General features: G+C 44.1%; 2 protein-coding genes across 2 annotated transcripts in view; one reads left to right on the forward strand and one right to left on the reverse strand.

Moving 5' to 3' along the window:
* atp10d (ATPase phospholipid transporting 10D) overlaps nucleotides 1–14,084 on the reverse strand; it is a 52,198-nt gene extending 38,114 nt beyond the window's left edge. The window contains exon 1 of the mRNA XM_078289665.1: nucleotides 13,948–14,084. The gene's annotated coding sequence lies outside the window, so the exon portion shown is untranslated. The remainder of the gene's footprint in view (nucleotides 1–13,947) is intronic.
* Nucleotides 14,085–14,606: 522 nt separating this feature from the next.
* On the forward strand, nucleotides 14,607–25,019 carry commd8 (COMM domain containing 8). The gene is made up of 5 exons (XM_078289572.1): nucleotides 14,607–14,728; nucleotides 16,790–16,945; nucleotides 20,479–20,631; nucleotides 21,363–21,518; nucleotides 24,481–25,019. The coding sequence occupies exons 1-5, from the start codon at nucleotides 14,684–14,686 to the stop codon at nucleotides 24,499–24,501; spliced, it is 531 nt and encodes a 176-aa protein (XP_078145698.1). The 5' UTR covers nucleotides 14,607–14,683; the 3' UTR covers nucleotides 24,502–25,019.
* Nucleotides 25,020–25,050: the final 31 nt, after the last annotated feature.

The following is a 25,050-nucleotide window of genomic DNA, read 5'->3' on the forward strand; positions in this document are numbered from 1 at the left end:
GGCTTGTAAATGCATGCATTTACCAGTCAAACTTTTCAAGACTAATGTATGTAAAATAAGTCAAAATGTATGTGCAATTGGATGTCACATGCATTTCTCCTACCTGTCTCCATGACTAGGCCGAGATTTTTATGAGCTCTAAAACTGAATTGAAGACTTACAGGCTATAATTAACAGTATTCAAGGACTTTTGTGGCATTGAATATAGGTAATCAAATTCAATCAAGACATTTCAAGATTTTTTCAGGACTTGCAGAGACCCTGTTTTTTCCCCATGGCGCAGCCAAGGGCATCAGGTCAGGTAACGCTTAGATGTCGCTTCATAACATGGCCTCTAGAGGGCGTCTTTGACTAAGAGATGGCCTCTCGCCTATCGGCTAAATGCCACATTCAGTCTAGAGCCACTCTTCGCCGTCAATTTACAGACATCTACATCTTTTTCTGTCCTGCACAACTTAACGACGGTTTGCGTTATTACCTGTGGTATGTGACGTTGGTGGAATAGGTATTTTAACCGATAAACGTGTCGCGCTAGCCGAGCATTACTCCCGTCATCAGCATCGGGCTTCCGGGGCTTTAGGCCGGGCGGGAATGTTTTTTGACTAGCCTCGAGTCTCTTGACAGAGGAAACAAATCTAGGCAGGGGGTCATTGGGCTGGAACGCACCGGAACGTCATTCCAGGAGTGATTTGACGACGCGCCTCCCGGTTCTGAAAAAATAAATACAGAGCAGTACAGGTGGTTGTACCTGTTTTAGGAGCTTAAACTACTGTCTCGGTTAGTTTTATGACCAATATTTTCCGGCTGGGCGGTGTTTGGACCTTTGGGCCAATCACAGTGCTTAAAAACGGAAAATTCCACTCAACCGGGAAGCCAGGCCACATCAAACAAATGCACAATCACATGACAAGCACTTACAGTTTAATCTGAGGCGCGGAGCTGACAGGTTGTGTTGTGAAAATGTCGAGACAGAAGAAACTAGACGAAGCTAGGCTGCTGTATTTCTGCCTCTCCCACCATGTTGACATTCCACAACAGCCCAATGGACAGAAATCTATCCGTCGATAATTCTGTTGTTGGGTTGTCGTTCTGTCGTTTTGCGAAGGATCATTGTGGCCGCAGCTGGTGGAATTCAACACACGCGTGGGCCTGTACAGGATCTGGACTTGGCTTATTTCTTGTCCTAGTACTCACTCTTACATAATCTTACATGATGATATTATGGTCACAGCAATACTCTAAGGTTGCCTGGGTCCAGACCTTTGAATCCGCCCACTCCACCGAGTTGACTGCTTCTGGTCTGGCATTGACTGCGTTTACATGGACTTGAGTATCCCGGTTATGATCGGGTTTTTGAAGTATCCCGTTTTTGTGTTTGCACATGTAAACATCATATCCCGGTTTTGAAAAACCCGATTATGCCAGCTGGAGTACTCCGAAAGAAACCAGGATACTGTTGCATATATATATCTTATCCCGGTTTCTGACCGCTGCCCCATGCCGCTGCTGACTACCTGCGCAGGCGCGGCTTCAGCCAAGTGACGTAACAGAAAAACACAAACAATGGCGGCAACGAGAGCGTCTCACTTCTGGAGCGATGAGGAAACAGAGTTTTGTCTTTCGGTGATCAAAGAATTAAATATACTTGGCAGTTTAGATGGGAGAAAGCATCGAAATGCTGACCTATTCAAGTCTGTAGTATACAGACTACAGGACACCGGTTTCCCAACACATACAGTGGAGCAAGTCAGGTCACGGTGGAAAATCCTAAATATAGCTTATAGCCGCTTATAGCCCGCTATAATCCAAAGTGGTCTCATTTTCAATAGCCACAGTTAAATTAATTTAAGGTTAACAGTTACAGAGGAATGTCAGATTAATGATTTCAAAATTGCCGGTTTGTGTTGTAAACATCACAGGCGCCTGCGCAAATAGCATGCCGTAATCAGTAACCGGGATACTTGTATCTATCATGTATACGGGGATATGAATAACCAGATTTCTCTGTGTTCCATGTAAACGCCATATCCCGAATATGATCAAAACCGGGATAAGCCTCATAACCGGGATACTCAAGTCCATGTAAACGCAGTCATTGTGACATGAAACAGCGGTTTCTCTCGGTTGAAAAATTATCGGTCCAATGAGCGCCGGGGGGGACTAACGATTAGCCAATCAGCGCCACGGGCGGGACTAACGCCGTTGTCAAGCTGTTGTCAAGCGTTGTCAAGCTGTGCGACGGAACCAAGGAGGAGTAATAACAACAATGGCGACCGCTGTAGACAAGGTAGACACTATCGAGGCTGTTCTAAATCGATTAAAAGTACCAATTACTTTGAAATCCGAATAGCACTCTGCTTTGAAGCCATTTATTCAAAGGGGAGATGTTTTTTTCGCATCAGTGTTGACTTAAAATGATGTTAGATTCAGGCGGATACGTTGGTCTCTAGTGATTGGTTAGGGAAAATTGAATCCCCCTCCCCCACGGAAATCGGTTAGAGTGGAGACAATGTCAGACTGAAGATGGAAATGGAGTGTAACGAGTTGACAATTCTGTCTGATATCAGGCAAACTCTAAGGCCCTGACCTTTGACATGCTTTGTTTATTGGTGCTTGTAACTGTGGGTGATCTATTGAAGCCTATTCTAATGTTGCATTTAGTATAAGTCACTCTGCATAACAGGAGCTAAATGCCCAAAATGTAAAAAAAACCAAAAACAAAGGACGCGTTCAGCCCGACAAAACGTAGCAAAACGTTTATTTAAACGGAAACGGTGGTGCGTTGAACACCCTGTTGTGTTACGCAAGCGTCTAAGCAACTATGGCAGCTGAGAAGGCCATTCTTTGCGTTCTTTTCGAAGAATTTTCGGAGCCTGATGAAATCGGTTTAAAACTATAAAATACTTATGACAAACATTTCTTCTAATTAGTTCAATTGTTGTAGACACCAAGCTGCAGCAGACGCATTTGTAAAGGACTTTTGTTGGATCCATTGTGCGCACTGCCTTTTTAATAAGGCGGGGTTTATATACACGTCGCTGCTGATTGGGTAACACCTCTGACACACCCACCAAACGAGAGACAACGTACCTCAAAGCCCGTTGCACACCGTTTCGAGGAAACTTGACGTTCAACCCGGAAACCGTAGCAAAACGATAGTTAAGTATTGTAACTCAAGTTCTATGAGCATAGGTGTAGCCTTCTAACAGCTTCGCTATTGGTTTACCCATGGCGCGCTAGCGCGCCTGCTGAACTTTTTTCATCTACGCTCTCATCCAATCAGGATGAGGGCCGGTGGGCGCTCCCTCCTATATAAGGCCTACACGCCCACTGCTCTGCTCCCATGTAAGTCTTCAGCGAGACCCAGGGAGACAGCAGGGCTGAAGTTAGAAGGCTACGCCTATGCTCATAGAACTTGAGTTACAATACTTAACTATCGTTCTATTTCGCATAGGCTTCGCCTTCTAACAGCTTCGCTATTGGTTTAGAGGCGAAGCCGGATATACTCTGCTCCCTGCTGGATCCAGAGATAACCCCTGATATACCAACAGTAGCACATAAGCATCTCAACATACTGATCCTTACTCACCGAAGGTGAATAAGAGGATGGAGATATATTAATTATTATTGGAGAGGGACGTATTGTCCCACCTCTGTCATAATAAACATTCATCTACAAGGCACAAGCCAAGCTGTGAATGAATAAGAAGGTGTGTGTTGGGAAGGTAACATGTTACAGGTGTGTTGTGACAACCTTTATGATTATGGATTGTGAGAGAATCACTCCATAATAAAAAACCTTATTATGACTCACCAGCAGCCACACTAAGCACAGAGTGGGTTAGGGAGCCTTGTGACACATCCATCAGATAGAAACGGATGAAAGGACAGGATGAGGACCAAGACGCCGCCGTACAGATGTCCTCCACTGAAACTCCCCCGAAAAGAGCTGTGGAAGCGGCTACACTCCGTGTAGAATGAGCTCTGATTGACGGGGGCGGCGTGCGTCCTGCATTCACGTAGGCATGCGCGATGCCGTCACACAGCCAGTGTGACAGCCGCTGTTTGGAGAGGGGTTTCCCCACCGATGCGTCACTGTAATGCACAAACAGCTGTTGTGTTGATCTGACAGCGGCTGTGCGCTCCACATAGCACGCCAGTGCGCGCACTGGGCAGAGTCTGTGGAGACTCTCCTCTCTCTCCTCCCTGTGAGGGGCAGGGAAAAAGGCACTCAGAGTAATAGTGCGAGACCTGAAAGAACTCCTAATATTTTTAGGAATGAAAGTAGGGTTAGGTCTCAACACTGCGCTGCTCCCATCTCCATTAATAGCCAAACAGCTTGGATGTATGGAGAGCGCGCATAAATCACTCACCCGTTTTGTTGACGTCAATGCCAGCAACAAGGCTGTCTTGATTGACAGCCATTTCAGAGATATTTGAGCAATAGGCTCAAACGGCTGATTGCTCAGAGCTTGCAACACCAGAGGAAGATCCCACTGTGGCGCAAGGACGCGCGACACAGGACGCTTCCTCCTCGCGCCCTGTAAAAAGCGGTGCACGAGAGGGTGACTGAACACCGACTTGTCTCCGAAGCCTTTGTGGCAGGAGGAGATGGCTGAGGCATAAACTTTCAATGTAGAAGGTGCAAGGTTTCTGTCAAACAGCATTTGGAGAAACATGAGGATGCCATTAACAGGACATATAACAGGGTCGATCCCTTTATCCTCACACCAGCGTTGGAAAGAAAGCCACTTTCCTGTGTAAAGGGCTGTAGTTGAAGCCGCTCGGGCGCTCTGAATAGTGTTAATCACTGCAGGCGGCAGCCCTTGCCGCTCTAACCTGTCCCTCTCAGGAGCCAAGCCGACAGGCGCTGACCGATGATCGGCAGCTGGCCGATGGCTCCGTCTGCTTGAGACAGAGCTCCCATGCGCCATGGAATTGGCCACGGTGGCACACTGAGAAGCTGTGACATCTCCGGGAACCATGACGCGCTGATGCGCTCTGGAGCTATCAGAATTACCGATAGCTTCTCCGCTCTCACCTGAGATAATACACGGGGGATTAAAGGGACCGGGGGAAAAGCGTATAGCAGTGTTTGAGGCCAGGGCCGGTGAGCGAATGCATCGATACCCAATGGCGATTCGTCCTGTGTCCTGAGGGAGAACCACAGGGAACAATGTGTGTTTTCCTGAGAAGCGAACAGGTCCACCTCCGCTCTCCCGAACATGCTCCAGATCTGCTGGACAATGTCGGGATGGAGGCGCCACTCTCCGTTCCGAGGTCCGCCTCGAGACATGAGATCCGCCCCTTTGTTTAATATCCCGGGAATGTGAAGCGCTCTCATTGAGCGCAGATTGGTATGAGCCCAGAGCCACAGCTCTGTTGCCTCGCGGAGGAGATGAGCAGATCTCACTCCGCCCTGGCGGTTTATGTAAGCTGCCGTGATCTGGTTGTCTGTTCTGATCAACACATCGCGGCCCCTTATCAGGGGAGCGAAGTGGTTCAGTACCAGCAGAACTGTGGACAGCTCCAGCACATTGATGTGACTGTTTGTTGACTTCGACCATGTTCCGCCCACGGCGTGTGAGAGGCAAGTCCCCCCCCAACCGGAGAGGGAGGCGTCTGTGAACACCGAGATGTGTGACATCACTCTGCCCATGGGGACTCCGTGACGCATCACTTGCGGGGATTCCCAGTAATCCAAGTTGGGCTTCACTGACAGGGGAATTGTCACTAATCGCCTTTTGTGGCGACGGGGGTCGACACGTAGGTGGGCGAACCATCTCTGTATCAGCCGCATGTGAAGGAGACCGAGAGGCACAACCACGTGAGCTGCTGACATCAGTCCCAACAGATGCATGACTGACAACACTGTTACTGACTGGAGAGCCTGGCAGCGCTGGAGAGCTGCGTGGATTGCGTCTTGCCGAAGCTCTGTGAGCTTGGCTCTCATAATGGAGGAATCCAACTGGATGCCCAGATAGACAGCCTGTTGGCTGGGAGTCGGGGAGCTCTTTTTCCAGTTTTCCAGCAAAACCTAGGAGGCTGATATGTCTCACTAACTGGGCTGTGTGGGACATGGCCAACTCCTCTGTGGGGGCCATTAAGATCAGGTCGTCCAGATAGAAAAGTATTCTCAGACCTCGCCGGCGGAGTGGCTCCAAAGCCGTCTCGACACATTTGGAGGAATGTGCTGTAATCTGAGAGAGCCCTCGCCGCCGCTGGCCGGTCTGTCATATGTGCCGGCACAGCCCATGGGGGGCCCGCATCGAAAGGGCGGGGGTGTCGCCTCCTCCTGGTCAGACATATCTGGCTCTGTGGAGAGCGGCTGAGCGCAGGAGACGGTCTCATTACCAGCGCGGCTGCGCTTGGCGTAATAATGTGAATGAGACTGTGCCTCTTCTGCTGACATAGCGTATGTGGAAGAGGCTGATCTCTTTCGAGATAAAGCAGAGCTTCCATCTCGGTTCATACTAGCACACTCAGATACAGGCAACATGGTCTCCACTGCGCGAGACATAGTGTGTGCTGGTGGGGGCACATTCACTGTTGTAGTCAGTGTGTGGGAGCTACGCGAAGGGCGTGGAGCCCTGCGTGATCCGTCCACTACCGCCTGACCCCAGTCTAACCGACTGAGACCAGCAGAATGTGTCTGCCTATCTTGTTTAACCACTGCGCTCTTGGCGAGTGGTCGACGTGTATGAGAACTGTGTGGACTCAGCTCGGGGGAGACCGTGCATACTGTCTGTGTGAACGGGGCACACAGGCCCATCTCCGCTCTACCATGAGAGTCGGGAGAGGGAGGAGAAACACGTCTCTTCTCCTTTTTGGCCACAGCAGTAGGCAAGTCATTGTTTGTGTTGTTATTAGGAAAAGCTCTTTTCAGGACCATGTGAGTCTGTTTATTACAAACAGTGGCAATCAACATGTCAACACAATCAGAAGGAGGGGGTTGAGGCCGTGTCGGCGCCGGGACCGGTGGTACGGTGCGAGGAGCAGCAGAAGCGTTTCGCACGCGGCGTGCTCCTCTCTTTCCGCCAGCCGAGCGTGACACCTGCTGGTTTCGCCCGAATGCCGTCGAGCCGTGCGAGGGTCGCTGCGACTGGCGGGCTCGGACCAGAGGGACGTGACGGCGGAGGTGGGCGCTGTCATCGTTCACCTGCCGGAACAGCTCAGTCGCCTCCTGCAGGTGCGGACCAAAAAGGCTCTCACGGCTGATCTTGACATCGAGAAGATCCCTCTTCTCGGTCTCCTTCAGAGCCGTGAGGCTCAGCCACAGATGGCGATGCTGTAGCGTGGCCCAGGTCATCGCTCTCCCGGCGGCCACGGCCAACGCCTGGGTGAGGTGGAGAATGGCTCCCGAGGCTGTTGCCACCTCCTCCACTTCGGCAGGGGAGAGGGCAGATTTCCCAGCCGCCATGGCTGAGAGGGAGCTGCTCAGTAGGGCAATGTTGTTTGCTGCTGCCGCTGATTGGGCGGCGCAGGCATAGCTTCGGTCCGCCAGCAAGGCAGAATACTGGTCTTTTTTGGCGGGAAGCGTTGGCTTTCTATCGGACATCCAACTCCCATGCAGGAGGAGGAGAGCGGCCAGGCTGGGCTCGAGTCGAGGGACGCCACCGTTCTGTGCCTCAGTCCTCCCATCCACCATGGTGAATGGCAGATAGGTGGTGACAGGAGCTTTGACAGAAGTTGGCTCATTCACCGCACCGTCGATATATTTATTGATCGCGGGAAACTGGGGACAAATAATGTCCCCCCTCGCTGATGGTGATGGCCGGTAAAGGTTCCCCAGCATCTCATCCGGTTCCACCTGTGGCAGCGCCGCAGGGAGGGGGATGCCTTTACGCCAGGCTGCTGCCTTGACAACACCGGGGAAATCTTCCCTGATTAGGCGAGCCGGCGGTTTGGTGTCGACGGCGGCGGTGAAAACCGCCGCCATGGAGACGGATTCCATCTCCAATGCCGCGTCTCCACTATCTCCTTCCCCCATCCGGGGGGCGGAAATGCGGGGAGACGGCGGCCGTGAAGTGGTGGGGGATGGAGAGGACTCATCCGAGTCCTCCTCAGAGTCCGCCGCACCTAGTTCTATGATGGCCTGCTGGAGAGGAATCTCCTCTCCCGGCTCGCCGTCCTCCTCCAGGAAATGGGCCAGACGGTCCTGCTTCTCCTGTTGAGGTAGGCCGGCGCAGCTTTGGCAGGGTGTAGAGGCTTCAAGACCCCGGCTTGCGTGCTGCTCGCCCAGACACTCGAAGCACCGAATGTGAGTGTCGTGCCCGGCGAGGTAGCCAGGACAGGAAGGGCAGCGACGAGCTGGAGCTGAAGCGTCATTCATGTCGAAGTAGTAGTAGTAGTAGAAGATGTTTGTTCAGTCGAGCTGAATAAAAATGGGAGCAGAGCAGTGGGCGTGTAGGCCTTATATAGGAGGGAGCGCCCACCGGCCCTCATCCTGATTGGATGAGAGCGTAGATGAAAAAAGTTCAGCAGGCGCGCTAGCGCGCCATGGGTAAACCAATAGCGAAGCTGTTAGAAGGCGAAGCCTATGCGAAATAGAACAGTACACACCGTTTTCAGATTGAACGTGCCCAAAGTCTTTCTAACTGCTGACTCCAATGGCCCTGTCTAATTGTCCTTACTACACATATAACACAGTGCATACGGTATTCCCACAATGCAACTATACACCAATAAAATTAGCACAGAAATGTAATGTAATAGTTTAGTTGGAGTTGGAGTAGGAGAAGAGCCTTATTATAAAATTACCAATAATCTAATACCAATAATCCCCATTTTAATTAAGATATAGTCTACAATGCATTTTGATTGGGTTTCATTGTCAATATTGTCATGAAATTGACTGAAAACAGAAATGGTTATGTATGTAAACTTTCAGTTTAAGTCAAGAAGTTAGAAGATTTTCATGTGATGAGAGTAATATCATATGACTTGATTACACTCTATAATGAAAATGTCCAGCATCACTTTAGCCCTATAGACTGTAAGCTTGCAGGCCTGGTGTGGACTGAGCTGACCAGATAATGGGAGCCCCTACAGCAGGAGAGGATAAACTGCTGCATGGTAGGCTTACTACTTGCCTTATTTAACATGCAAGCATTTAGACCACAGGAATTAGGCCTGATACGAGGCAAGGCAGTACGCTAACTCAAGTTGGCAACATACCAAGCTCTCTGCTTACATAGTACAGGCATGTCGACCAACTTCCTCCTTCCTACCAGTCTGAGGTCATAAACCGCTTATCCACAAGGGGGCAGCAAAGCCAGTAAGCCTGGAGCCATGGGCCAGTCACCCTGAGCGGGGTATTTAAAAATGGCTAACGTAGAGTTCTGTCCGCTTTTATACACTATCAGTTGCTGCTGAAAGAAAAAGTTGAAAAGAAGACATTATGTGCGTCCTTCAAATAGGTCAAAAATGCAAGATGAGGAACATTATTCTCTCATTTTGCCCATGTGGAACTTTGATGAAGACAGGCGTAACCAGAGCTAGTGCGGTCTGGTGTCTGGCTGTTACACTGAGCTACTTTGTGACACAGTCAACAAGTCAACAAGCATTGGCATGGCAGCTACTTACAAGTTGGCCAGTATGACAGTTGTTGGTGTGTGTTTACAATGGAAATGACTGCTTCTTCATTTGTGGCTGTTTATTTAGCATCTCTACCTGAAGCGCATGACATTGCAGCATGCATTAGAGTTGCGTTACAAAACTTGGACTACACATTTTACTACGCAAGAACATATGAAATGCCCCTTGCATTGCCATTTGTGTTGTGTGAATTGCTTGCATAGATTATGTAAAACACCAACAACTCACAAAACAGACCTTCCTCACCTTCAAGCTTTAGTCATCTTCCATTTGAACAACTGCACCTCTCTTAGCTCCCAAAGAATTCTCTTACGCTGAAGACCACCTTGTCGTCTTCAGCGTCTCCGCATTCTCATGTCAACTCCCTCGTGCTCTACCTCCACTGGCTGCCTACAGCTGCTCGTATCAAATTAAAAATCCTGGTGGTGGCGTACAAGGCTGCTGAGGAAGGTGCACCCCAATATCTCCAGGTCATGGTCTGACTCTGCACTCAAGTACAAAGTAAAGAGTAGGGAGATCATCCTTCAACCAGATCGAGGACCAGGGTTCAAGCCTCCATCTGCCCTGCTGAAGTGTCCTTGAGCAAGATACTCAATCCCTACCTTGTCCAGGGCCACTGCACTAGCTGGCTGACCCTGCACCCTAACCAGAGGGAGAAAGGAGAATTTCACCCTTGTGGGATCAATAAAGTATCTACTCATCACTTCACCCGGCCTTGACTCTTCCCTGTTTTCCCTGTTGGCTCCAAAGTGGTGGAAGGACATTCCCACTCCAGCAGTCACATCTTTATCTTTTATCGTGAGCTGAAAACTGTTCAAGAAAACTGTTTCTATCTGGAGTATCTCCTCAGCTCTTAGTTCTCATTTCTTCTCCTAACATTTTGCTACATCAAGTGCTTAGTACATAAGGACTTACGTATTACTCTGGAAGTAAGCTGAATTGGAGGGAGGATTCATTAGAGATTTATAAGACAGCACAATCTGGGTTGTATTTCCTTAAGAAATTAAGGTCTTTTCATGCTTGTGACAAGATGCTTTTGGTTCCTTATCACAGTGTTCTTGTTAGTGTTCTCAGTTATGCTCATTTCCTGAAAAGGAAACCAATCAAAAGAGGATGACAACAGACTGGGAAAGATCATAAAAAAGCTGGTTCAACTGTTGGATGTAATCTTCAGTCACTAATTGCACAATAGGAGAACCATGTCTAAATTTCAGAGTATCCTGGACAACATACAGTAGATCATCCACTTCACAATGTACTGATTCAACACAAAGCTGTTTCAGTTAATGGTTTGTTGTCTACAGAGACATTCAAATGCTCCTTTGTTCCCAATGTGACAAAACTGTCAAATGATCATAATGGATTTGTGCCCAACCTGTCTGCTTACTATAGACATGGATGGTTGTGCATGTACAGTATGTGCTGTTTGGTTTGTGTTTGGCACTGTGTCTTGCATTACTTGTGATGTTTCTGTGATAACGAAATTCCTCATACCTGAGGAAGGTCTTAGAAACAGAAATGTATGCATTTGTCTAAGACTGACTCCATTAGTCCCTTTGCACCTGTCTCTAAGACTTTAAGCCAAGTGTGCAGTAGCATTTCTTCTCCGAAACTGACTTAAATTTATCTTAAAATCAACGTGGTTGCAAACAAACAAATTCTAAATTATGCATGCTGGACAATAGCTGAGAAATTCAGATAAAGTAGGCTACACTTTAACTTGCCAAGCCTCATTATTTCCCATATTAGTGTCATATTGCATAATTATCTTGTCAATTAAAAATGAACTCTGTGTTGCTGACAGTACAGTTGCTAAGGAAGACAAACTGAGTTTACAGTAACCTCATCACAGCAAGACAGCAACACACAATTTCCTTGGAAAATCTATTGCAGGGCTGACCTGTCAAGTGACATTATTGACACTGAACACTGTGTTGAGTACACTGCACTGGCCCCACCACATGTAGGCCTAATATATGACATGGGTGTTTTGACACAGCCAACTCAAGGAAGGCTAAGAATAGTGGAGGACACACGGCAACCGATTTCTGAGTCTTTGCAATGAAAAATATGAAACGCTTCCAAAAGAATCCAATGTGTCCTCTTCAGGACAGTCAATACACACTCTAGAGGATTTGCTTGGCAACATGAGTGTAACCCTACCTCCTGTACAGGATTAAGTCATGTAGGAAAACACTTCATTGGAATGTGGACTGGCCACATATGAAACAGCTAAGGCCCAACAGTTGAGCATATGATACAGGCTTCTTCTTTTGCTTTCAGTAACCTACAGTAATTCCAAAGTAGGCTTTCTACCAGATTAAAAAACAAGGTGACCTACATTAGGTCAGACTTCAGGGAGAGGAACAATGAACTGAAACAATAGAACAATTGAGGAAACACACTCTAGACTCTAAGACGACACCTGACCTAACATTTGCTTAACAAGCCATCTAACATTACATCCATACTGTACCTCATGAGAGAAACTCAATTACTTAGTGGAGCGAGCCACAGTTGAGTTCTTGGCTAATTGGTAGGCTAGTCTAGTCATCTCTAGCTGGCAACCAAGCTAATGTTTACAGAAGGCATTGTAAATGTGTCAAATTAAGGGTTGCAATAAACGGTATATTATTATTCTTGTTGTTTTAAAGTAGGCCTATTATTAGCCTTTGCTGACTTGGTGTAATATACAGTAGCACACAGAGATAACAGAAATACAGTAAAAAATAAAAAAATAAAAAAGCCAGACAAAAACTAACCACAGCCTACCGAGAGGGAACAAAAGAAACTGACAAACTTCCATTTCCCTGTAGATATTGTTTTATTATTTTGCACAGCCAGTCCAAAGTAGGTTAGTTAGGCTAGTCAATAGATGTTTAGTCTATACAGGTTTCACTCTCACCACTATCATCTCCCCACATTCACTGTAGACAGCTCTAGAATTCAATACTAAATCAACAAGAGAAATCTTCCCATATGGGATATGAGCAAATCTTATCAACTGGGGGTCCATGACATGAAAATCTTTAAGAAGTCAGTCAACTCCTCAAATATAGCAACTGCTTGCAGGTCCCTCACACAGCGCTGTGAGATGCCTAACCTGTGAGCTGGACAATGGCATGTAGGTGTTATGATACTTATCTTGATAGGAGGTAGCAATTGGAACTGTTGCACAGTAGGCTATTGTTTGACTTTATGGGCTTGTGCTGATTTATCATTGCTATAAAAGCCTCTTGTGAGCCATTTGAAAATAGCGCTTCAAAACCCCACAGAACCTGCAGAATCAGATGTCACAACCACACAAGAGAATCTGTATGGCTTAGGTAAGGATTACTTAGTTATGCCTGCACCATCATTAATCAAACAGTTGGTTACACTTGTCATGATTCAACCACTTAATCCTTTAGGCCTAAAATCCACATCTAATATTCCATGAAGAATTTCCAGAAAGATTTCAAGACCTTTCTCAAAGTAGCCAGCTTTTCCTGACAAAATTTGGAATGTACAATGTGGATGTGACTTTTAAAAAATAAAGCACGAGTTGCACGACAGACCACATTGCCAGGCACAATCATGCATGAATATAATGTGTGAATATACCACGATATCAGACTGAAGCATGACAGATTGGGCTGATGGAAATCCTACAGTAATATGAATAAAACTCATTTTAAACATTTTGTGTCTGACATGCCTTTATCTACGGAAGAGGATTAGGACCACATGTGAAAAATGTATTTTAGTTCTGAATTTAAAGTCAGAATTCTGAGATTGCCATCACATCAGAGTTTAAATCAGATGCATGATTTGCTGCAAGGTGCTTCCAATCATTAGACTGGAAAAGAAGTTGGAGACATGTACCACAGTACAATGCTTATACTTGTATCAGCCACGCCTGTTTAACTAACTTATCTGATTAAGTTTTCAAGGTGAAAAAGCATAGCTATAAGGCTTTAGGCCACTTAGGATCTGTTGAGCTGTTTCAATACTCAATAGCCTACCTCTAACAAAATGTTTAAAACTGAAACGGCAAGCATCGACTTGTTTTCTCTACCCCGTTACATGACTGTGAGTTATTTTATGACTCCGAAACACCCCTAAAGCATGTATCGATGCTCCCGATGCGGGGCAACTGAAAATAAAGACTATTGTTTAGTGTAAAATGGGTCATACAGTAGCTTGTATGTGGTGCATAGTCATGATACAGTAGGCCTATGGCATTGTTGTTCGCCTCTGCATATTGTTCACCATCACTGCAATGAATGAGTAAAATCTCCGACCTGCAGTCACGTCTTTCCCTGGGATAAAGCGTTTAACACATCAACGTTTCTGATGGAGAAAACTTACCCCGCTGCGTATTTCCATACGTTGGCTGCTTTGTAATGAAATAAAGTAACAGAAATGCAAATCGCGTCGGTCACATCACTGTCTTCGGAGAACAACTGTTATACTATTACGCAGGTCTTGAGAAACCAACACCCCTTAAACACAAAGCAGGATGTGAAATAGGCTACCGTAGCCGCGATACGATCTGCTCTCTCACATGGAGAGGTTTCGCCAAACGCTATTCAAAAACCTGCCAATTCCATAAATTCTTACTTATCGGCCATAGTACATACCCCGTAGACCACACGTTAAGGCATTTTAAGAATCAATGGGGGCTTTCTAGTAAATTCGGCATACAAGTGAACTTTATTTTAATTACATTTCAACTGTAAAATTGGCTCACTGTCGCCTTCCATGCTATATTTTGGTGCAAGAAGGTTGTGGGAACAGCAGGCAAATCAATTCTAAACGTTGACATTTTATTGAAATAAGTGGTGCTTGGTCTGTTGGATGTATGCCGAATTGGAGAGAGCCCCTTAATGGTCCGTAAAACGTCTTAAGTCATGTTCCACGAGGTAAGTATATTTGTCTACAACCAAGGTCAAGCTAAATTGATGTGTTTTTCAATGGTGCTATGTACACACGAACTGCCCATGGAAAGGTTAATTTCTCATTTTTACACAAGGCAACTGGACGCAGGCACGTGACTAACATCAGCTGACCAGGACGCAGCCAAAGGCGGAACCTATTAAAAACAATGGTGGTTTTACTGAGCAGGTTACCTTTTACAGAATGTCCAAAAGTAAGTATCAAGCATGGTGATGCTAATTGTCTTTCTATAGGCTCAGTGTCATTAATTAAATGTCTGTCTACAGCAAAAATCTGAATCGGGCGATAGCCTAAATTGATTATTGATGGACTAGCTCTGTTATGTTTTTTCTATCGTATGCAGAAAACGTAAAGCAATTCAAAAATCTGACAATTCAGAGCCGCCTTGCTTGTCGCTAAGCACATACACCTTGTAGAGCATGACTTAAGATCTCGTCTGAATCATTAGGAGTCACTCTGCAATTCGGCATACATACAATACACCAATGAGCACTTAAAAATGTTAACTTTAATAATTGGTTTGCATGTTTTCTTCCACCAGGACGGTACTGAGCAGCGAAAACCAATAATAAAAGTTGAAATGTTATAGAAATAAGTGCTACTTGGTGGATCATATGTATGGCGCGTTAAAGAGTGGTTCGTAAAGATCCGCTTTAGGTCTTAAGTTCTGTCATGTATATACTATTGCCTGTAAGCACAGTAACAGTAAAATGGCAGATTTTTGAATGGAGTTACTCGCCACGGGAGAGAACGGCACCTCCTCTAACTTACCTCAGCAAACGCCCAGGTCTATTTTGGGCAAAACATGCAGGTCTAGTAAGCTTCATCTAGTGTCAACAGAGTTCCTGCTGTTGCTGTTGATGTTAGTGGTGCACTTATCCTGGTATAATGTAATGGCCCTCAAACAAAGTGCTCGTACAATGCTGATATTGAACTTATATTCATCTGTTAAGCCATAGGCTATTGTACAGAGCCCGGGAGTGGCCATCGGGAGAAAATTATTTATGTCGTGGCCACGATTTACTGTAACGTGCGCACGAGCTCTCGTTTTCTCTTTTTCGTGCGCACGAGATACAATTCGTTCCCTCGATCTGGTTAAAATAAGCCCTCGTTTTGGTTTATTCGTGCGCACAAGATACAATTCGTTCCCTCGATTTCCTCTTTACGTGCGCACGAATTGCCAAAACGTGCCCTCGAAATAGTGATATCGTGCTCTCGATATATAATACATGCGCTCTTCACGAGCTTATAAAGAGTCAGTGCACATATTGGTGATTATGTTTAAATGTGGCGCTGTCCTGGGTGTGTTGCAGCCACCTGATTGTGTTTACATGGCCTGAAGTTTAAGTGGCTAAATATGTTGCAATATTTGGGGGATATGCCTATTCAGTGTAAACAGATAATGGATATTAACATACCAAATCCTTACTAGGCCTATCTGCAATACCTAAAAGGTACCTTTAAGTTGCATTTTTTCCTAAAATACACAGTTTAACGAAATCGAGGGAACGAATTGTATATCGTGCGCACGAATTAACTAAAACGTGCGCACGTTACAGTAAATCGTGGACTAGATATAACTTTTTTCTGTCCCAATGGCCACTCCCAGGCTCCGTACTATTGTCACAACAAATGAGAGGATTTGATTACTTACTACAAAATCTTAACAAATGTTTGTACTAGGGTTTAACCTACTGTATATGGGGTTTTGAAGACCCATACAGATATCAATATTTAATAATAATAGTCGATATTCTATCTTTGAAAGCCAAAAAATTCCAAAATTACAAGTATTAAGTGTTTTGCACATAAGGTTATTCTTGTCAGGGTGGACAAGCCTCTGTAACAACAAGACCATGGGAAACTCTCCAATGGAACTCTGAATAATAATAATAATAATAATAATAATAATAATAATAATAGTATGTGTGGAATTGGATCAAAATGTGTCATTAGAATCAATTCAGGTTCAGCGATCCCCATTGACAGCCAGTGTAGTATTGATAAATTCAACAATAAATACAGTATGTAATCAATCAAACTGCATCATATCCATTATTTCATCCATTGGACCAGATCTGATTTTTAATAAAAGGCCAATATCAGCTCATACATCAGTTTGCTAATACATTGGTGTAGCCCTAGTCTATTCAATTATTTTCTCCCCATAACTTTAAATAGGAGACCACGGGTTAAACTGTCATCGATTGTTGTTGATCATATGATTTGATCAGTATGTTGACCCCCCTTGTAGTTGTGTCACAGGGTGGTGGATGGGGTTTGTGGGCGGGAGCCTCCATGTAGGGCGGACTACAGCGCCACCTGGAGCCTGGAGGAGTGGCTGGAGCTGCTGGACTCCCTGTCCGCCCTCTTCCGGCTGGCCGTGGGCAACAACAGCTCTGACGAAGAGGTGAGATGCCAAGAAAGCAGAAGGCAGCGATGTTAAAGCTGCGCTATGCAAGATTTGTTTGGTACAAATCTTCCCATATTATCAGCCTGAGTCACAAAGTGGGGCTGAAACAGAGAAGAGCATCCCATCCCCACTCATTTGGGCCTTTTTAGATAGTGAAGTTCTGTTACCTCTCTGCTGCCATTTTGGGCCACCAATGTGTGAAAAATTGCCTAGTTCTGCTTTAAATGAAGGAGGGATTTTCTAACAAATGGCTGGCTCTCACACTTCTCCTATAGGGAAGTCTTGGGAGAGACAAAGAGTGTGTGTGTGTTTCCTCTGTCATGTGGTATGAATTAGATGACACCAGACATCAAGTTCCTCATTCCTCTCCTCTCCTTATTTTCACTCAAATAGTTCAGTCAGTTATATCAAAGAATCCATTATCTGCTTTCACCGCCAGCCACTGCAGCAACTCATAATGTAATAACTGCACATTTGCTTTGCTCACATGGTGGCCATATAGGATTCATGTCAGGGAAAGGCAAGCATGTGCCACGGAGGCCCAATGGTGCGTTCATGTGCTGGTGGGAAGGTCCGACATCCAGGACTTCCAAGTCGGCTCCTAAACAGCATTGCTTCCATGTGCTGTTTTGTCAGAAAATCAAACCCGGAAGACAAACCCGAAAAACTAATATTTTCACCTTGTTGAGAAGGTTAAAGGTCACCATTGCGTCATAACTCGGAAACTCAAGCAGCTAGTATAAGCTAAAAGTATAAGGTCATATGAACAAGACTGAACAACCAATAATAATTATTGCGTAATAAGAGGTGACTGCCTTCTTCTAGAAGACGACAAGTTATTATTTTGTCAAGGCCACTTGGTCAATGTTATCTATGAGATTTGGGCATTTGCACATTCCAAGCTCACAGTTCTGTGAGAAAGACACAAGATGTTACTTTTAGAGTTTAATCTTATAATGGTGCAGCAGATTCAGTATTCTTGTTTTATGCACTTAAGGTGTAAATATGGGTCAAAGGTTACATATTAAGTGAGTATACAGGAATGTTGCTTAGCATAGGTACTTCTCCATTTCTTCCTCAACACATTCCAACCAAAGACTACACGAGGTGATTTCACTTATTAGTTCCTCCTCTCTGGTTGAAGGTGTGTTAATCAGTGAAATCACCTGCTGTAGTCTTTGGTTGGAATGAAAACCTGCAGACTCTCGGTCCTCCATGGCACATGGTTGCCCATCCCTGATGGATGCAATACTGTGTGTGGGAAACCGTACCTGGAACAGCAAAGCAGGTGTAAACAATGGCAAACTCAACTGGTCTTTGGAAAAAAATAAATAAAATGAAAATGTATACCAAATTATCCTATAATATTGTTGAGTGATGAGCAGAGCTGGAGGCCATTTTACCCAAGAAGGTCAAAATCAAAGGCTACAGCAACTGGACTGAAGGGAACATCATGATGTTGATCCATACCGTTAGCTAATGTTAGCAGTTAACTGCTTCATGTTGTTAATGTTATATTTATTCCAAACCACCCAGGTCAAATTCTCATTAATTGCCAACATTAACAGCCAACAATGTTTAATTGTGCAAGCTGTAGGCAACAATTAGTTTTAACTATAATTTTTAACCAGCTTAAATCAACTAACGCTAGCGATAGCTAGCAGACAGCTAACATAAACAATTTGACTGTCAAAGATGCACCACTTAGTTTTAGCTTAGGTTTGGTGATAAATATAACATTAACAACATAAAGTAGTTGACTGCTAACATTAGCTAATGTTGTGGGTCAACATCATGGATGTTCCCTCAGTCCTGTTTCTGTTTGATTTGGACCTTCTCCATCTCTACTTATCTCTGTACAGTATCAGAGGCTAATTTTGGTATATATTTTAATTTTTTAGTCCAAAGACCAGATGAGTTTGCCTCTGTTTCCACCTGCTTCACTGTCTTCCCTTTTTTTCCACCCATAAGATGTAAATCAAATATGGCGACATTAATAAACCGCATAATGTAATAAAAATGAAACTAAAAACTCATAATGTAGTAATGAACTCGACACATGACATAACACCCTTTTGCATTGTCATAAGTTATAATGTTTTATGTAGGTTATAAATTATGAACTGAGTTGCAATTTTGTGACAAATAACTTCACCTTTAATAGGTACCTTTTTAATGGCCTGTAAAAGCTTTGCATCAAATATGGCAACTTACTACATTGGCCACCAAAAGGTTATTACGTCATGTGTCCGCATCACAAGTTTTTAATGTCATTTTGTTTATTACATTATGCGCTTTTATGACTAGTTATGAGTTAGGGGAGAGTTAGGGCAGAGTGAGTTGAGCCAATTTTTACTTACGGCGTCTTTAAAGTGAGGGCATGACAGTAATGTCTCTAACTAAAATATGTACATATATTTCAGGATGTAGTGCATCCCTGGGAATAATCGCTTTGGATCTAAAATAAACAGTTTTCAAAATATGACTTTCCAAAAAAAAGTGGTCTCTTGGCTCAACTTGCCCCCGATGAGGGGTAAGTTGAGCCTAGGGAGAGGATAAGTTGAGCCACATGGGGGTAAATTGTGCCATTGATTATGTTGAAGTAAAACATGTAGAACATTTTCACCTCATATAATGCTATATCAAAGCAAGACAAATTCAATACCAAATGACTTCTTAAAGGTTTTATTTAAAGATAAAGTTTACAACTTCAAAGGCCAATTTTCTTCAACAAGGCCTATTTAAAATTTTCAGAACAAAATCAAGTTCAAAATGAAGAACAAAATCGACTGCAATTTTCCTCACAGAACCGGGCTGCTACTCAACATCCCACTTGTCAATGCTGCAGGGGAATATAAACTTCTGCTCCCTTCTGGCTGTTCCACCGAGTTTTTGCGGTTTGGGTAGTTTCTTGAGCACATCACCTCTAGGGATGAGTCCTTCATCATTCTCTTTGAATGTGAAGGTGGGCTTTCCATCCACAGAACCACTGGCTCAACTTCCCCCAGGCCTTTTGGCTCAAATTACCCCACCCCCGCCATTTTAACAAACTTGTATCATCCAGCAGTTTAGAGCTAACGCCATGCTAACAGTATAGCCTCATATTGTAAGTTCCTAAAGCACTAACACATGGGTGAGATTTTTTCAAACTTGTCTGTAATTGAAAATAGAATCATGACTCCTTGAACATAAAATGGCAAAAAACAGTTTTTTGAACTTAAATGTGCTTACCACTTATTCCATGGACCTCTCTCCATCACAGGGTGAGTAAAATGGATGACTCTTCAAAAATGTGTGGTCACATGACCAATTTTGTCTATGGTTGCCTAGAAACAAGGGGTGGCTCAACTTCCCCACAGACTCAAATCACCCCGCTCTCCCCTACGGGATGACACAAACATCTTCCACTGATATCCATTCATACAAACCTCTGTGATGCAGCAGCAGACGTAGAGGAGGTGAATGTAGGGTGCTCACGGGTCAGAGTGTCACCGTCTCCTCCCTGCTGTCCTGGCCTGTTCTGTGGGCAGGTGCTGGCAGGCTTGTCGGACGCGGGCAGCGGCTACGGAGAGGCTGTGCTGAGCGTGCTGAGGGCCAGACGGGAGGAGATCCGCCAAGCTCTTGTGGAGAGAACCAACTCCATCTCCAGCGCTACTCTGCAAGACTTCGACTGGCAGCTTAAGGTGACGTATCACTTCGTCCTTCATTGTTTATTTGGCTATCTTTATATCTTAAGTGATATGTTGATATTTGAGTCTGTTGTGTTCTTAACTTGTTTTCTTAGGTAACCTGGTTTTCCGTTGTCGCATGTAAACACCATAACTAGGTTAGAAAAACCCAGTAAGCTCATATTCTGGTTATGAGAAACCTGGTTAAGATGCTTGGCTTACTCCCATATTAATGGGATGTTTATGTTTTCAGTATTCAGGCCAAACTCCATTCAAAAGTCTGGTAATTTAAGGTTTTTCTGGTTAGCGGCAAACATCCAAAGCTGGTAGAACATGACACGGAACTTGCTACACACATCCAGCCATCCTTACAAATGGCACTGATTGGCCTAATGAGGGTGTTATACTAATTAAAGGTCAAAATTTTAAACTCAGACGTACCATCTCAGACACCACTGGTCTGATTTTGATTAAACTGGGAAGGATGATGCATTTTAGCACTGTGTTGTGCCATTTAAAAATATTACACTGATTGACCTGATGGAGGCGCTATAAATAAAGATCAAAATTTCAAACTGAAAAGCCACTAGCAAACTAAAATTGAAAATGTCAAAGTATACCTAGGCATTGTGAAATAATGCTACCCAAGGGCTACAACTCTGGTATGTCCTAAATTGAACTGTTTTTTTCCTTCCCTATTCTATTTCTTCCTCTTGCTGTCTCTGTTTCCCCTCCTCTCACTCCAGTTAGCCCTGTCCAGCGATAAGATCTCGTCTCTGCAGACTCCTCTGCTGAGTCTCAGTCTGGATGTGAGGGAGAACGGAGCCCTCCGGCCCATCGTCATGGAAATGAACAGAGAGGAGTTGCATACACTCATCAGCTCACTAGAAGCCGCCAATAAGGTAGACACACACTAAATACTCACCCTGTGTGTGTGTGTGTGTGTGTGTGTGTGTGTGTGTGTGCATTCTTGTGCTTTTATCTTTGTGAGAACAAATTAGAGTTTTAGACCTTTTGGAGTGACGACATTTTGGCTGGTCCTCACTTCTTCCAGAGGCTAGTTTATGATTAGGACTTTGGTTTAGGATTGAAATGAAAATTGTCATATCTACTCAACCTCATGTCGAAACACCAGTGAAGTTTATATATGATATCCAAGCAGCCAAGGTGTGACATTCTCACTCTTTGTTTAACTTTTAGGTGTCATGCATAATACAGCAACTTTTATCCAATAAACTTCTTCTCTTCATTCTGCCGTTGCAGAACAATGTAGCTCTGTACCACTAGTCACCAAAAAAAGCTACTTTTGTTTCAGGGTCCATTTTGTTAGTTCTGACTAAAAAGTATTTGCGACTGTAAAACTCAGATGTACGAGCTTATGAGGAGCATATGAAGGCAACCAAACTCTTCCTCCAGATCGCTGTAGGGCGACCAGAGCTCCGTGAGTGGGGAAAATCAAGGAGATAATGAGGTAAATATTGGACTTTTGGACCCACAGTGCAATCTTTTGGCTACAGAACACTTGGATTATGCTGTTAGGAGTAGTAGAACATAATAGAAGAGACACTGCCACCTGCTCATGCTTGCACATTCATCAGGTAGCGCTTTATTTTCTGGGTCCACAATTTCCTAATAATTTCCTAGAGAGGAACTGTTAATTTCTTAGGAAGTTTCCTGGAAAGAACCATGAGATTATGGGGGAAATAGAGGAAGAGTTCAATGGTTGGAAAGCACCTGGTAATTTCTTTTGGAGTATCCAAGAAAGAACTATGAAATGATGTAGTGGTTATATCAAATATGGAAGTGGTCAGTTTGGTGGAGTTGATAAGGAACTGTAAATATCTAAAAGAGTTCCAGTAAACAACTGCAAAGCTATAAACTATTTATTGGAAAAATAAGAGACAGAGGTCGATTTGGTAAGTCATTTATATCATTATGTATAGGAAATTAGAAGAAAAAGTTATTTTTGGTACCAACTCCACTATTGAACTCTTCCTCTATTTTCCCTATTTTTAGTACAAAATGTAATGGTTCTTTCCAGGAAACTTCCTAAGAAATGAACAGTTCCTTTCTAGGAAATTATTAGGAAATCGCAGACCTGGAAAATGAAGCATTACCATTCATCGAGACAGAGCAGCAGAAAGAATAGATGGAGAAGGTATCAATCTATCATTGATGAAACCCCGGGTCAAAGGTCATGGCAGAATATTGGGAAACTAAACAGAGAAAGCTATAGCTTCGTTTTCCTGTTATAAGCCTTTATTTTTCACATAAAAAAGATTCAGTTTGTGAATGTTTATTTATGGTTTTTTTTAGAATGTTTATGCTCATTCTCCCATCAGAAGGCTATTGCTTTATACCATGATGATGCTGCCACCTAGTGGTTTTGCCGTGTGATGAATGTACAAGCATGAGCAGGCGTCAGTGTCTCTTCTACTGTGTTCTGTTACCGTCTGAATAATATTAACATTTTTAAAATCGCCAATGTTCCCCTTTAAAGGTAGAATTAGGAGTAGGTTTAGATTAGGGTAAGCATTAAAGTTAATTTAGGATTAGGACTTGGGGTTAGGGTTAGGGGTTAGGGTTAGGGAATTAATGTAATCAGTGGAAGGTCCTCATAACTATAGTAAGACAAACGTGTGTGTGTGTGTGTGTGTGTGTGTGTGTGTGTGTTCTTGGTGTCCTTGCGGCTTGTGTTTCGGGTGACATTGAAAGCTTCTTCTTGGCAGCACAAGCACTAGTGATGAGTGCCGAGTTCTGCTCTCCTGTAATTAATTGGACCCTCGTTTCCAGCTCTGTCAGAGGACCCACTGTTTGTCTATTGCTAATGGCCATTCACATACATGAAAAGAGAATGTGTTCAAAACTCCCAAGGATTTTTTGCTGAGAGTAATGCTTTGATTCTCTCACTATGACAGAATTCACCCCTATTGATGGGTATACACCGTACTGTTAAAAGACATCTCTGTGTCTCTGGTAGATAAAGCACTTCAGCATACAGCATGTTAAGTAACTGTAGGCGACTAACATTACCCTAAAATGAGAACTTGTAGCCGCTCTAAGGCTGGATGGTTAGTTAATTTTAATGACACGCGTCTAAGCCTGCCAGGCTTGTTTAGGGCAAGGGCGTAGGAAGCAGGGGTGACACAGAGGACACGTCCCCTCCAATATTGAAGAGGACTAAATTGTCCCCCCCGCAACAAAATGAAAACTTTATTGCTTGAATCAACTCAAGAGGCCGCTGATTGTTAATGGGACTTTAACTGTGAAATAGCTTTCACTACAGGCAAAGTAAGAGCGCTGCCTTCTTCCTTTCACATGGGGTCTAGTCAGTGCCAGTGGTCTTCCACCTCCACAACATGTAATCAAATGATAGAACAAGAGCTATTAATGCAGGACATAGACAGTCTCCTTCTCACCCCCAGTGAAACCAGAGATGGGCAGAGAGAGGCAGAGAGGATGCAAGGCACCTGATGAAATAGTGCGAGCTGTTCTCCAAGACATTCTAATGAAATTATGGAACTAGAATGCAATTTCAAGACAAGCACAAAAGAAGGGTTTATTCCATCTATTTAAGTTTGTATCATACTACCATGATTTGGATGCACTTAAGCAGAATAGGAGGAGGCCCTTCCCTTCATGATCTGATTGGATCAGATTTCAGTATATACGATCCAATTAAAAAATAATGGTATAGGCCTTTGAAAACCCATATCACTTGAACCCTACTGGAAATGTTAGCAGCATTTTGAAAATTTGAAACATCGGCGAAGTTCTGATTATCCTCAGTGAATCAGCCAAATCAAATCAAACTACCAGGCCACTGCTGATGCCAATGGTGTATATGTGTTTGTGTCTTGCCAGGTGGTGCTGCAGTTGAAATGACCAGCAGATCGCGGAACGCTGATCCCATTTAGGTCCAAGACGAGAGGAAGACGATGGCTATCATGTCATCAGTGTAAACTAGATGCTATACAAATCATGCCGTCATGTGTGTGGTTGGGAAGGAGGAAATTCCAGGAACACTTGCAGTACTGAAAACAAATATTTCTCAGTAAAACCAACGCATTTCGGCAAGTGGCCTTCATCAGAGTTTGTAAAGCAATTCATCTAAACGCCTATATAAATATATAAAACCAATACTCTAAAACCAATTGATTGGAATTTCCTCTTCCCCACTGTTACCTGCCCAGTTGTACTTTTTCTACTTCATGTGTGTGGTTGACAGATGCAGTGGATATTGTGTGCAGAATAAAAACATTTCTACTGTGAGGTAATATCAGTTTTGATGATAAACTCATAACTTTCTGTGAGGAGAATTCCTGTCCTTTGAACTCTTGAACACTCACTTTGTGGTTTTCCTAATGCACTGTGTTGTATAATAAACATGCTGAAATGAATTCTGATTCTGTTGAGTTGAACTTATTATTATAA

Source organism: Centroberyx gerrardi, chromosome 17, assembly GCF_048128805.1.
Source record: "Centroberyx gerrardi isolate f3 chromosome 17, fCenGer3.hap1.cur.20231027, whole genome shotgun sequence".
Lineage (NCBI taxonomy): Eukaryota > Metazoa > Chordata > Actinopteri > Beryciformes > Berycidae > Centroberyx > Centroberyx gerrardi.

Excerpts from the sequence above, each read along its gene's own strand:
- commd8 (XM_078289572.1), top strand. The coding sequence starts at position 14,684 with ATGGTGGTTTTACTGAGCAGGTTACCTTTTACAGAATGTCCAAAA. Across the intron at positions 20,632-21,362 it reads ACTTCGACTGGCAGCTTAAG|TTAGCCCTGTCCAGCGATAA; the intron begins GTGACGTATCAC and ends CTCTCACTCCAG. Across the intron at positions 21,519-24,480 it reads CACTAGAAGCCGCCAATAAG|GTGGTGCTGCAGTTGAAATG; the intron begins GTAGACACACAC and ends GTGTCTTGCCAG.